This window comes from Beta vulgaris, chromosome 7 (genome assembly GCF_026745355.1).
Source record: "Beta vulgaris subsp. vulgaris cultivar EL10 chromosome 7, EL10.2, whole genome shotgun sequence".
Lineage (NCBI taxonomy): Eukaryota > Viridiplantae > Streptophyta > Magnoliopsida > Caryophyllales > Amaranthaceae > Beta > Beta vulgaris.
In genome coordinates, this window is record NC_079208.1 from 12861108 (window position 1) to 12875036 (window position 13929).

Below are 13929 nucleotides of genomic sequence, written 5' to 3' on the forward strand. Positions count from 1 at the left end.
AAAAAAACCTTTTTGTATCAGCCTGAAAGACTTAAATTAGAGATGTTGTTCACACCTAGTTTAAAGTTGATCATTCTACTATATGTCCAGCTTTAAATGCTGTACTCAAATGGTTTTTTTTTTTATATATATTTACTTCTCTTACCCATCTGAGGCATATTGAGTGAATTCTTCGTCTATTTCTCATAAGTACTATCAGGTTTCTTGGCATGTAGCCATGTAGGTTTGTTTATGAGAATGATAAACAGGGTAAACAATCTTTTTCAAAAAATATCAACGCTTACAACCCTTTGACTCCTCTTCACGATGTTGATTCAAAAAAAAAAAAAAACTCCCTCTTATCTCATCTACCATCCTCCTAAAATTTCATGCCAAAGTACTTGGTAGCAATTTAAAATAACAAAGCAAGAAAGTAGCATTCAAAGAGGCAATTGACTATTAAATCTGACATGGTTTAAGTAGGGGCTGCAACTAAAAAGTCTACATTGTACGCTAGCTGGGAGGGAAAAAAGAGTATGGCACTATGGCAGTACCTGCCGTGGAAGATTTTGTAGTCCATGTAGTACAGGATGAACATGCACAAGGCAGAAGTCGAAGCTTCACGCATTAGGATATGCCGCAGATGTGTATATATAAAAGCATGTTCATGACAATAATCTTCTTTAATCGTCCATTTATACTATGTAAAAGAGCAAGTATAACTTGTGAAACATTAAGTACATGTTACCTTGCAAATTAAAGTTAAATTGCATTAATACAACCAAAATCAATAAGTTTCCTTCTGACTATTTTCTAACGAAGGCACAACATCAACCTTCAAGAATGCTTCGGTGGCTGATCCAGTGGCTGGGTTGCTGAGCTCAACCAAATTAGGTACTGTATTCTTTATCTTAAAAGGAGTCCTTGCCGCATAACCGACTTCTAAGGAGGGCAAAGGAGAGCATGAAATCAGGCTCGCAAGTTGTGCAGACTCATTTTCTTTATGATCACACGGCTCCATGAAAGATGAGAAACCAGAGGTGACCTTGTCAAAAAGCATAGAGTCGGACTGAAGATTTCTGTCTAATTTTTCCGGCATCTCCACCTTGTTGTCTCTGGAATCCATATTACTACTGAATCCCTCCAATTGGATTTCATCATAGGCATCTTCCTTGAACTCCACCGGAACAGTTACTAAACATTGGTTCTCATCAGTAGCACTGTGCCCCATAGTTTCACTGTCATCCTGCTGTGCCTGGTGACCAACACAATCAAGATTATCATCCTCATCGACTTCTTGAGATGGAGTGAAATTGTAAAAAGTGCAGCTGTTGCTTCTACTACTCTGCTCCATGCTAGAATGTGGACGAGCACATTCTATTTTAATCCAATCAGTAGTTCCATCCAAGATATTTGATCCATCTTCAGAGGCAACAGCTACCAGATCAGTAGCCGAATGCAATATTTTTTCTGTTTCTGGAGCAATTAAGTCATCTGCAACCACTGAACCAAAATTAGGAAGAGTATGTTTCTCCCCATCATCCACTTCACTAATCGGTTTTAAGGCATCTTCCTTGAACTCCACCAGAACAGTTTCTAAACATTGGTTCTCATCGATAGCATTGTCCCCCATACTTTCACCTTCATCCTGCTGTGTATGGTGACCAACGAAATCAAGATTATCAGCCTCATCAACTTGTTGAGATGGAATGAGATTGTAAAAAGTGCTGCTATTGCTTCTATTACTCTGCTCCATGTTAAAACGTGGACTAGCACTTTCTATTTTAACACAATCAGCTCTATCCAAGATCTCTGATCCATCTTCAGAGGTAACATCTACCAGATCATTAGCCGAATGGAATATTTTCTCTGTTTCTGGAGCAACTAAGCCATCCTCAACCACTGAAACAAAATCAGGAAGAGTATGTTTCTCCTCATCATCTACTTCACTAATCAGTTTAAAGGCATCTTCCTCGGACTCCACCACAACACTTTCTAAACATTGATTCTCATCAGTAGCACTGTGCCCCATAATTTCACTGTCATCCTGCTGTGTATGGTGACCAACAAAATCAAGATTATCAGCTTCATCAACTTGATGAGATGAAATGAGATTGTAAGAAATGCTGCCATTGCTTCTATTACTCTGCTCCGTGGTAGAATGTGGACTAGCACATTCTGTTTTAACACAATCAATTCTATCCAAGATATTTGATCCATCTTCAGAGACAACGGCTACCAGATGATTAGCTGAATGCAATATTTTTTCTGTTTCTGGAGCAATTAAGTCATCCTCGACCACTGAACCAAAATCAGGAAGAGCATCTTTCTCTCCATCATGTACTTCACTATTTGGTTTAAAGGCAGGCATACATGAGGTACCATTTGAGAGTACAGAGGAAGAACCAGATCCAATATCAGTATTCTTAGCTTGTGAGGCACCTTGCAAATCAGCTGAACAGCCTTGTAGTTGAGCAGTTGGCGGAACGTTAGGATTGATGCTTTGGGAGTCAGCTTTGAGTTCATTGGTGGAAATCTTTTCCAGATCAAGAGTAATGAGCAACTTCCCTTGTGGGCTTGCTTCATCCTCAGAAGCAACTATATCATCTTTGGCCTTCAAAGCAAGCTCAAGAACCTGCTTCCCACCATCTGTTGCTTTGGCAACTTCACTATCTATCTCTAAGACTGACTTGGATAAATTACTTTCAGGAAGTTTACTGGTAGGATTTTCCAAATCCACTAAGTTATCCTGTACACATGATTTGAGGTCTGCTTCAAAGTTTTGAGAGTCAGGTTTGGGTCCGTCTTCAGTTGTGACAGTTAGAAGATCACAAGCAAAGTTATATTTGCCCACTTGCCAAGAATCAGAAACATGTTTTCCTGGAACAGATGCTTCAGGAATGTCATTGATAGCTCCTACAGCTGACTTTGGTGAAATGCTTGTCAAAAGTTCTGAGGAAGTCTCAACACTATCAACAGTGACAAGATCACTAGTTAACTTATCTTCGTACACTAACCCACAATCAGGAACAAGGTTTCTTAAATCAGATGCTTCAGGAATTACTTTGTTTCTTTCTAGAGCTGACTTGGGCGGAGTACTTCTCAGGAACTCTGAGGAAGTTTTAGAATTGTTATCAATGTGCTTAGCAACAGAGGGAGTTTGCAAATCAACAAATTGGTCCAGTAAACAAGCAGCTGTTTTGAGGTTTGTGTCAGTCTGCTGTTTAAGCTTGGCTCTTCCAGCTCCTCCTGCTGCAGTCAATCTAGAAGCACCAGTGGCAAGTTTCGTCTTGTTTGAAGTGCCAGAAGGGCTAAATGTGCCTGCCGCAGATCTAGGAAGACTGCTTGGCAAGGTAGATCGAGATCGTGAACTACTAGGAGTCCTGGCACCAGCTTTTACCTGCACAGGACATTTCTCAAAATGTAAAAACAATAAACAATATATGCACGTACTATCAGTACACAAAACAGATATAATATTATAAAAACATCCAAGTGCAAGTAGGGGAGCTCAATGCAGAGCTCCCTCACCCAGCGAATTGCTAACTTTTGAGTTATGGTAGCATGGGTTTGGATCCAGTTACCACTTCCACAACTCCCACACTGCCCAGAACCAGAAGCAGGTTAGGGTTGAAACTTGAACACCTTAAAGAAAAAGTATAAAGTGTCGGAAACTGACCCCATCAAAAAAACCAATGTTCGGTGATGGCATCCGAAGACCTGATGGTTTGGCAGAATCTGGGCGATTATTGGACACAACACTCCCTGTCGAAGGTTGTTGTTTTACTAATTGACTAGATACAGAGCCTGAGCGTGTATTGGACACAACACTCCCTGTTGAAGGTGTTTGCTTCGCGGATTGGCTGAATATTTGTGGTACCTTATTGTCATGTTCACTCAAAGCTCTATCGCTGGATAGATTACGCAGTGTTCGAGTAATATTGCTATCGACAGTAACATCTTGGGAGGAAGGGGGGTAAGGATTCACGCCAAAATGCTTTTGATTAACTGTAGCCGTTGAAGAAGATGACTCTGTAGACCATTCGCTAATTGAGCTCGCTGGTGATATACTAGGAGAAAGATCTGATGCAGACTTCAAAGATGCTGAGAGACGGGAATCCTTATTCTGAGATCTAGCCTTTTCAATAAGTTTAGATGAGGTTCTGATTTTGGAACCACATGCCACATTGACGTTCTTGACCATCATTCCTTTGATAGCACCTAAATGGGATTTTCGAACATTCTCAGACGCAGAGCTACTAGAGCTGTCACATGAAGAGCGTGAACTGCGTGTTGTGGTTCTGTTCAATACTGAAGAAGGTGCAGGAATTTTGGACGAAGCTGGAGCTTTAGGTAAAGGCTTTCTTGAATTAACTTGACGGGGAGCTTCTGGCAATGAAGATCCTTTCACTGCACCATTTGAAATCAGGCTTAAATTAATAAGGTACATTTCGGATACATCGGTTTACTAGGGCAATATAGAGTAGATAAATTATTATACCTTTTACACTTTCTGCAGCAATAGCATCTACTTTAACACGACCAGCACCAACCGACATCCTTTTGGGGGTTGCTGCTACTTTCAAATTTGGTTCACCAGCTGCCTTATTAAGTGGCCTAGGAAGTAATGAGCTAGGCTCTCTGCTACGGCTGACAGGAGGCTTTAATAAGAAAAGCAAATGCTAATGTCAGTTCAACCATATTGTTGCAAGCATAAAATTCATTTCCGAGAAGTAAAATATCTCTATAGTAAATGCTGAGCCAAATATTATGCATAAAGAATATGCTCCCTCCATTCGTACAAAATTTTCACATAGTCCTTCATGAATATAAATTTTCACAATTTCAAGTACTTTTCTCTCCATCTTAATTTCTATCGATCCTTTTTTCTCGCCTCATCCAATGTTACGTGCAAACTGTGATTCAAAAAAAGGCGAATTGTACATGCAAGTGGCATACATTTTTAGCAAAGCTAGATAGCAAATTGCATTTCCGCACAAATTCTTATATCGTAAAATGGGTAACACAATTCCATCCCTACATTTTCTTGCAAAACTTTATTTTTTTCCTTCTATACCACTATTCTTGATCTCCATGCAAAACCCAAAATGTGAAATTATTCAAGGGATGGGAAGTCATTGACAGATCTATTCATAAAAAGTGGAAGATTATAAGACATTATGTTCCAGCATACTGCAATGCTAAGACTTTCTAAAGCTGACATAAATTAGAACATGCCATCATTCAGATAATAACATGTACATAGATGCTGTGAAGAAGAACTACATGCCTTTGTCTCTTGTTTAGAAACAGACACTGGTTTCAATGTTCTCACAGGCCGTTGTACACCAGACATAAGTTTGTTGGAGGCTGATTTGGGCTTTGCCTGCAAAGAGTCAGTATACACCTGAGTGTCACCATAAATAATCAAACTCGGAAAGAAAATAAACCTCAGCAGCTAAATTTACCATTTTGCGCGAAGGCTCAACTATCTTCGTTGCTGAATAAAACAACAAACACAATCAGTTGCAATGAAATAGCAGCCAATGATTATATTACCACTGACAAGGACAGTTTGCACATGAAAATATACACAAGCAGAGATCGAAAGAAAAAAACTGAACACTATTCAAGTGAATACTTGAAAAGATATAAATTCTATTTCTGATTACAGAACAGCTTATCCCCAATCAGCCAGCTTGGGATACGTGAGCATTTGTAGAATGATAATAATTCAAGAAAAGGTAATCATATAACTTCAGGCTTATTATATGTGAGTGGGTGCAACTCAGAATTGCATTACATTAGGCATTCTACAGAAGATTATGAAGAGAACGTAATTGTACACAATTTTTTTTCAGTCGGGACAAATCTGATGCAGTGTGTATTTAACAGAATGTACAGCAAGCTAAAAATTCAAGATCCAACACCAACTTTAACATATTACCCACAGGCCACAGTTCAGTAAATGTAAATCCCAAATAAGAATTCAAATCAAACAATACAAGCTAGATTGCCTGGTTCCACTGTTGGATTGAATTCTATTGGCCATAAGAAAAAGGAAAAAGATTCTTACTATACAATTTCAGGACATATATATAAAACTCACATTATGAGCATCAAGCTTCTTGCCTAAAGCTTCTCTATACTCTAATTGGACCACAAGAAACAAGGGTGAAGGTGACTTGCATCTACAAGAAAATCTCTATATATTCACAGCCTAAAACTATAGATATGAAAAGAGAAGTTCAACAAGGAAAGCAATAGGTCAAAATGAATCTAAGAGAAACGAATCTAGCAGATTCGTAATCAACTAACTTGTACTTGAGATGGTTAAAATTCTGACTTTCAGCATAATCTCAGATGTTATGCTAGGAAGAGGGCTCAAGTTACTTACAACAGGCATTTGTGGATTCTTCCTCTCCATGGACTTTAGAGCCAGGACTCATTCCTGTGGCAGAAGACTTACTGCATCTCTGAATTGAAGCTCTTATATCAGAGAAAAGATCAGCCTCGAGACTTTCCAGTGTCAAATTATCGCTCTGAAAGGTGGAGACTGAATCGGTTGATTTGCTTAATTCCTCTTGGATGCCGGGAAGAGATTGATTTTGTTTCACACTCGTCTCAGCTCCCTCAATTATGCTAGACAACTCCTCTGGATCAAGAACTCCTATGATTGTAGACAGAAAAAGATAATATGTCACCTCAATGGAGGGCAGAGAACAATTTTTTTAAGGAATAGAACTCGAAGTATAATGCATAGCACATACCAGCATTTGTAAAAAATGCACTGTCCCAAGCCAAACTTTTGCGAAGATTGCACTTGCCAGTTCTTTTTGGTCCATTTAAAGCCGAAGTGCTAGATGGTAGGTTTAAAGGTACTCCTTCAGCAAACATACGACCTTGATTGTCAACAATGTTGGCTTCTGTATTCATCAAACAAGAAAATATCTTAAGAAAATGTACTGCCAGTTAACAATCACCTATGTATCTTGTATATTTGTGCTGATTTAACCCAAAAATATTGGAAGTGAAAACCTCAATAATATAATGTTTAACTCAAAACCAAAATCTTCACCATAATACAATTTTTAGGAAAATTTGTCATAGAGGTACCCAATATAAAATAACTATTCTTCAAACCATTACAAAGAAAAAAAAACATGCTTCTTTAAGGACCAAGTATCACCCATGAGACCATGATAGAGTGAAGCCCATCATAATACCAGATAGATTAAACCAATACTAAAACCATAAAAGATACTCTTATGATCATAAAACAAATTTAGCTTGCAACACAATTCCTTCAAGTTGATATTATTTCTATAACATTACAAGGAAAGCATGATTTTCTCAGCATCAGAAAAGATGCTGATGCTAATATAAACAACAGATTACAATATTCAGAGACTTCTCAATAACGCCCCAAATTGCAAAATAATTTGTTGTTATCCTAGTGTAGGTTTGCCAGTAATTTACCAGAAATCCACTCGATAAACATCGAAAACCCTTTCGACGATTTCAAACTTTCCAGATTCCCAACAATGAGCTACGAGTAGAAACTAGAGATAAAGCTTATCCTTGGAGAACCCGAAAGACAAGGCAAAATGTTTCTTATGTGAGAAAGTTACAGCAAATTTCCTAATTAAGTGGACTAAAAATGAGAATGAGAATTCCCACTAGTGTATCACTTCCACTTGTCCATTTTAAGTGCTAACAAGCTAAAAATTGCGCTACATTTCACATCATAGAATCAGTAATTAGGTCAAATGAATTTCGACAATCATTGAGCTCAATTTCATTAAACTTGCGAAATAAACCTGGATTAGATCGACAAGTACATAGAAAGAGGAAATAAGCAATCAAAAAAAAAAAAAAAACCTGAGGAGGAGGCCAAAAGAAAATCATCATCGGAAGCGGAAACGTCGATGAGAGAGAAACAATCAGTTTGAGCGGATTCGAGATCCTCCATTTCCATTGTAAGCAGATCCAACAAAGCTTGAAGTTGAAATGTAACCCAGAATTGAAAGTATTAGAGAATATAGAAGATAGAGAGAAAAAGGCAAGAAGCGCAAATGAAAAATTTGAACTTGAAAATATAGGCGGTTTTAAGTCTGGGACGAATAATTAAAGTGAGAAAGGACGGAGGGATGCTGAAAGAGACTACGGCGTGACCATGTGAGTGTATATACTCAACGGTCGTATATGTCTAATTTTTTTTTAAGTTGGTGGTAACATGAAACAACTTACTGAATTGATACATTGTATATTTGTAATTTTGTATAAGTATAATTAATTAGGTTTGTAGGTCAGACTCTTGAGAAGGACGATGAGATTTGATCCCATGACCTTGAAGTCATGAAGGCCAAATTTTTACCACTCGATTAAGTCTTGCTTGGTATTGTATATGTGTACTTAAAGAATAGAGATTGACGTAATTGGTTGAAAGTCTTATTTTCATTTTCGTGACAAATGGAAGAGGGTGGGTGGAGCAACAGTTTGGGCTGCGAGGGTGGGGGAATTGGGTTTGGGCTACGGGCGGTGCGAGAGTGAGGGAGGTGGGGCTTTGGAGGGTGGGGGTTGCAGTGGTGGTTAGAAGGTGGGGGGTTAGAGTTAGGGTTTTGGGTTTGGGTTAGAGGTAAGGGTTAGAATTAGGGTTAGTATTACATGATTAATTATAATTTAAAACAGGAAATTAAGATTAAAACTAACAGTGATTAACATCATTGGTCATTAAGGGTATTTGAGAGTATTTACATAAAACTGAGTACCTGGTGAATTTTGAAAACATAAGAGGTACTTGATGAATATTTTGAAAACTGGAGGTATCTAGTGAAAAAACCCAAAGAAATAGATAGAGTTCAAAATATCTCCCTTTTATTCTATTTATTGAACTTTGTCCCACATTACTTTATATGAATTCTGTATATATTTATTCACTATAATAGAACTAGTCTTACATGCACGCAATGCGTGCGATAATGTGTGATAACAAATGAAGTAAAAAATAAAATTAATTGGATAGAAAAACCGTCTTTAGATTTTATTTTCTCAAAAAACTGATGTTTAGTTTAAATGGCAAAGAACTCATGTACCGCGTCCAAGATAAGTGGCAAAGAACTTAGATAAACAAGCTAGTGTAGTACTTCCATTTCTGAAGTACTGAAAAGCTACAATTACCATATCTGAGGTTTACGTTCCTCGAGTAAACTACGCAGAGGATGTCAGAAGTCCACATATTTATCCAACACAACTACACGAGCAAGTCCGAACCCAATCATCAAAGGAATTGTAATCAGATAATTAAGATGAACTGTTCATATTCAAGTCCGAGTGTATACTCGAATATAGGCTGATGCAAACACATATCAGTTTACATGGCAGTACGACATTTCAGATAGAAAATGTAATCTCCATTATAGTCCCACGAGAAGCAGATGTATAGGATATAAACTCATGGGCAATGGTCCCATCAGCAGTCTTGGATTCAAGCTTCAACGAGATAGCAGGATCCAACGTTAATCTCATTAAAGAGGACCAAAATAGAAGATATACCTGTCACACTTTAATATCTTCATTAGAAGTTCATATTAAGCTCTTTCCCGCAAACTCCTAAACTAAAATTCAGGGGTTTCCGGAATTTTATATACGAAGCTCCTAAATTACGAGCAGTAATACCATCCAGCAAAAGCAAACGCGAATTAGTTAACATATACATTGAAAAGTAATTTCTAATGCTCTTCACAATCGGTAACTTCAATGGGTTAGATAAAACTATAAGAAAGATCATGTTTGACTGAAGATTCAATAGACATGCACCACCCACCGACCACCAGTACTCTTGTGTTATGCACCTTGAAACGGGAAAGCTTAACATTCTATCAGACTAAGCGATTCGAGAACACAGATTTAACTCAAAGTCATAGATATAAAGTCCTTAAATAGTAATAACTTCTACCTAGCTGTACCTTAACTTTGTGACTGATGGAGCGACCTTAAAGATATGACAGATCTGGTACTGTGTAGAATACCTAATTACAAGTTCACAACACTGTCACTATAAATGAAGCATCCAGCTGTATTTTCCTTCAACATGTTTTATATTTCTTTCTACGCTTAGCTTCAACAGATGGAGATTTGCGTGGAGATGGTGTGTAGTTAAGCCTATAACAAACAAGTGAAGGTCCGAATATTTCAAACTTTCCTGAACTACTGAAGGCTGTTTCAGCATCTGAACGTCTCTTGAACACTACCCTAGCACAGATTTTTTTGGCCAATACTTCGGTCTCTGATTCCTTCAAAGGACCAAAGTGGCCAAATATATTATTTAACTTGCCTTCTGTAGGAATTGAATCCACATCAGAGAATTTCAGAGTTATAGCTGTCGGTGAATCTTCCTGCTGTATCTTCTCATCAGATTGACCCCCTTCTGATGCACCATACTCAGATCCATTCTGCTTCTGAGGAGATGAAACTGTAGAGTTTATCTCCTGTGTAATAGCAGAAATTCCATCTACATCTGGAGGCTCCGATTCCACTACAGCCATCTCGACATCGCTCAAAGAAGATTGTTGCTCGAGGACTCTGACAGTTTTGTTCATGCAAAAAGTATCTTGTACAGCAAAGGTAGACGATGTAGACTCAGATGCCTTTGCTTTCGATTTGCTCCCAGAGAAACACCCGTCTTCAATCATTTCAGCGGAATCTGATCTGGAAGGCCCTTCCTTAGACTTGCCATCTGTGTCTTCCTCCCCAGACTCTTCATGCTTCTGCAAGAGCTCATTATCAGGGACAATTGAATTTCTAAAATCGGAAATGAAAGTTACCATATTACTCAACAAACTGAGTTCTTTGAGAGGTTCAATAGCAGCCAATTGTAGCTCTGAAACAATAACATCAAGAGAAGCATACTCAGAACTGCAATGCTTGTTGTTACCTTCATCATTGATGGTTTTCTCATGAGATGATAGATCAAGTTTTAGTAAAGGCGACGGCTGGCTCAGCTGACCTGCAACTCTTAGAATGCTTTCTCCAACGCTAAATAACGGCTTTATATCTCCGACTCCTGAGGGGCTGTATTCTTTAGTTGTTGAGTCATTTGGAAATGATTTAGCCTCCTTTCTCCTCCCCGCAGAAGATGAAATGAACTTACTCCCTGCTTTTCCTTTAGTTTCCTTGTCATATTTCTTGTGTACGCCTTTCTTCTGGATCAAGTCAGACAGGCACTTGACTTTTTTGATAGAATCACCACCACCACTAGATGTTTTCTTCCTTTTCTTGGGCCTAATATCATCTTCTTCCATGGTGCTTGGTGGAGGAGTACCATCAGCAATCACTTCACACTTCTCTTTCACGAAAGTGACAGGAGCATCAGCCTCATTATTCACATACCCTATCAGCAAACCAAATTCAGCTAGATGATAGATACCCTTCCACCTATAGAAGGCTGCCATTTGAGCTCGAGTTATCATGTGTTCTAAGCGATCAACATCAGCAGATGGCCCTTGTGCCAAATCTTTTACATAATCAAGAAACTTCACCGGTTCAAAAGATGATGCAGTGAAATATCTATCCCCACCTTCTCGAATTCTTGATTCTTCACGGATACCAGCATTCTCGACAACCTGAACCTTTAATTGGTTGTAAATATCATCAGGAATACAGCGACAAGAGAGTCCAAACTCCACCCGCCTAGAGGTCTCATCCAAAATACAAGCCACAGCATGTCGAAAAGCTTCCATCTGAGTCTGTTTCACCATCTGGGAGAAATTTGGGGCAAATGGCTTCAACTTAGCTTCGTCATTCCAAGCAAAAGTTTGATCCCAAAAGTAACCCACTAAATAACCCTTAGACTTGGAATGTTTCCTAGCCTTATCGGATGCATCCCCAGCTTCAAATATTTGAGCTGGCCACCAAGGATGGCTCTTCACTTTTCCCCAAACTAAATCAGATGCACAAAATCCACCTTTATTTTTGCTCTTATCATTTCTAACACAATTATCCATATCAACAACACTCACTTCCTTAACATCTGAAAATCCTTCTTCATTGACATGAACCCCAGAATCCTCTTTCTCAGTCGTTGAATCCTTTGTTTTGAGCTCAACTGACTGATTGTCAACCTCGTTCTGACTACTATGTACAGTTTTCTCTGCTTCCATCTCTTCATCACATCTGTCTTCATTTACAGGATTCGAAATCAACTCCTGCACAGAAGAATCAAGATCTTCGACCTCATTCTGACTACTATGTACAGTTTTCTCTGCTTCCATTTCTTCATCACATCTGTCTTCATTTACAGGATTCGAAATCAACTCCTGCACAGAAGAATCAAGATCTTCGGCCTTAAAACGGCAACCCTGATTAATTGCACCCTCAACACCTACTAAATCTTTTCCTTCTTTTCCAACACAACCATCATTAAGACTCTCCTCTACATTATCCACCTCATCATTCACAGCAACCACTTCACCTTCCAAACTGTCAGTCTCTCTTCCATGACTCGAACGCTCCGAAACCGCCCTCGAATGCTCCGAAACCACCCTAGAATCTCCCTCCTCAACACATTCAACCTCCATACCCTCAAAAACCGTTTCTTTCCCCAAATCGTCCTCCTGAACTAGGGTTCCACTCACTGGTACATCAACACCATTATTTAATTCAGAACTAACCACATTGTCCTCACATATGTCGCCTGAAACGACGTTGGATTGCATATCTACAGCCTAATCAGTAAGTCTGGAAAATAGAAAGAAGCAATATTTCAATCTCAAAAAGTTTATGAGTTATGAACCCTAATCAAAGTCAAAAGTAAAATAAATAAATAAAATAAAGGGGTTAAAGAGAGGATTGAAAAGTATACTATAAAAATGTTATAGTGTTGTCCGCCATAAGAGATAAAATAAAGAGCTTACCTTGTTGATGGATGATTAATTTTTACGCCACGCAGCTGAAGAAACAAAAGAGGGTTAGGATGGAAATGCGGAGAGGCGAGAGCACACAATTTTAGTTTGGGAAGAAGGGAAAATATGTTTTGCTCATTTGCTGTAAATTTTTTAATGTGGCTTGTGGCTTGTGGCTTGTGGCTTGTGTGTCTAGTGTAAAGTTGTTAATTTGGTTAATAAATTGTGGTCGAATTGAAATATCTGAAATTTGAATTGAATTAATTTGAATTGAGAGTAATTGTAACTGAAATAAATTGAAAAATGCTAAACTGGATCTCAAATAAATTATAAATGAAAAACCAAAACTGAACTGAAACAAAGTGTAACTGAAAATAACTGTGAAAAAACTGAAAAGTTGACCGATCAACTAAATTGAACTGAATTGAATATTTAATTGAATTGACGGGACTGAACTAAAATCGATTTAAATTGAAAATGTTTTAAACAGATTTTTAATTGTACATGAACCAAATTCACATACTACACAAATTCATGATAGTACTCCAATTCACATATAAAATTTGTCATGATCATTTTTATTAGTACTCGACTTTATGACATAACTTTATTTCTTGATAATTGTCAACTATGTCAACTTCAATTCACTGTTTTTACACTCCAAATCGAATTTACCTTTTATACAAGTTTATGATATACTCTCACATGATCATGATAATTTTATTATTAATATATGAATTTATGAAATTGTAGCTTTATTTCATGATAAATTGATAATTTCAAATCCATCAAACCTTTACAAAAGTATGAGATATAACTTTATTTTCGTTATTAGTTTGTTTCTATTAACACCATATTACTACTTTTGCAATTGTCACTGATTTGCTGGAATTCACTCGTCACTACTTTGCCACAACAAATGATTTTCACTGCAAATTTGCAACTGAAATGTTTCTTCACTATTTTGCGATTGAAATTTATTCGACCAAAATGGATCATTAATAAGATTATCACTAAGCAATGATGGAAAATGTTCCAGTCATTAAAT

General features: G+C 37.8%; 2 protein-coding genes across 2 annotated transcripts; both read right to left on the reverse strand.

Annotated features, from left to right (window-relative positions):
* Nucleotides 1-647: 647 nt before the first annotated feature.
* LOC104884309 (uncharacterized) lies at nucleotides 648-8137 on the reverse strand. Its single transcript, XM_010668936.4, has 8 exons — nucleotides 7861-8137; nucleotides 6750-6905; nucleotides 6377-6649; nucleotides 5448-5479; nucleotides 5270-5365; nucleotides 4481-4640; nucleotides 3659-4389; nucleotides 648-3379 (listed from the first exon to the last, which is right to left on the reverse strand). The coding sequence occupies exons 1-8, from the start codon at nucleotides 7955-7957 to the stop codon at nucleotides 767-769; spliced, it is 4158 nt and encodes a 1385-aa protein (XP_010667238.1). The 5' UTR covers nucleotides 7958-8137; the 3' UTR covers nucleotides 648-766.
* Nucleotides 8138-9680: 1543 nt separating this feature from the next.
* On the reverse strand, nucleotides 9681-13053 carry LOC104884308 (PWWP domain-containing protein 5). Its single transcript, XM_010668935.3, has 2 exons — nucleotides 12894-13053; nucleotides 9681-12717 (listed from the first exon to the last, which is right to left on the reverse strand). Exon 2 carries the CDS (start codon nucleotides 12693-12695, stop codon nucleotides 10068-10070), a length of 2628 nt encoding a protein of 875 aa, XP_010667237.1. The 5' UTR covers nucleotides 12696-12717; nucleotides 12894-13053; the 3' UTR covers nucleotides 9681-10067.
* Between the last annotated feature and the right edge of the window lie 876 nt (nucleotides 13054-13929).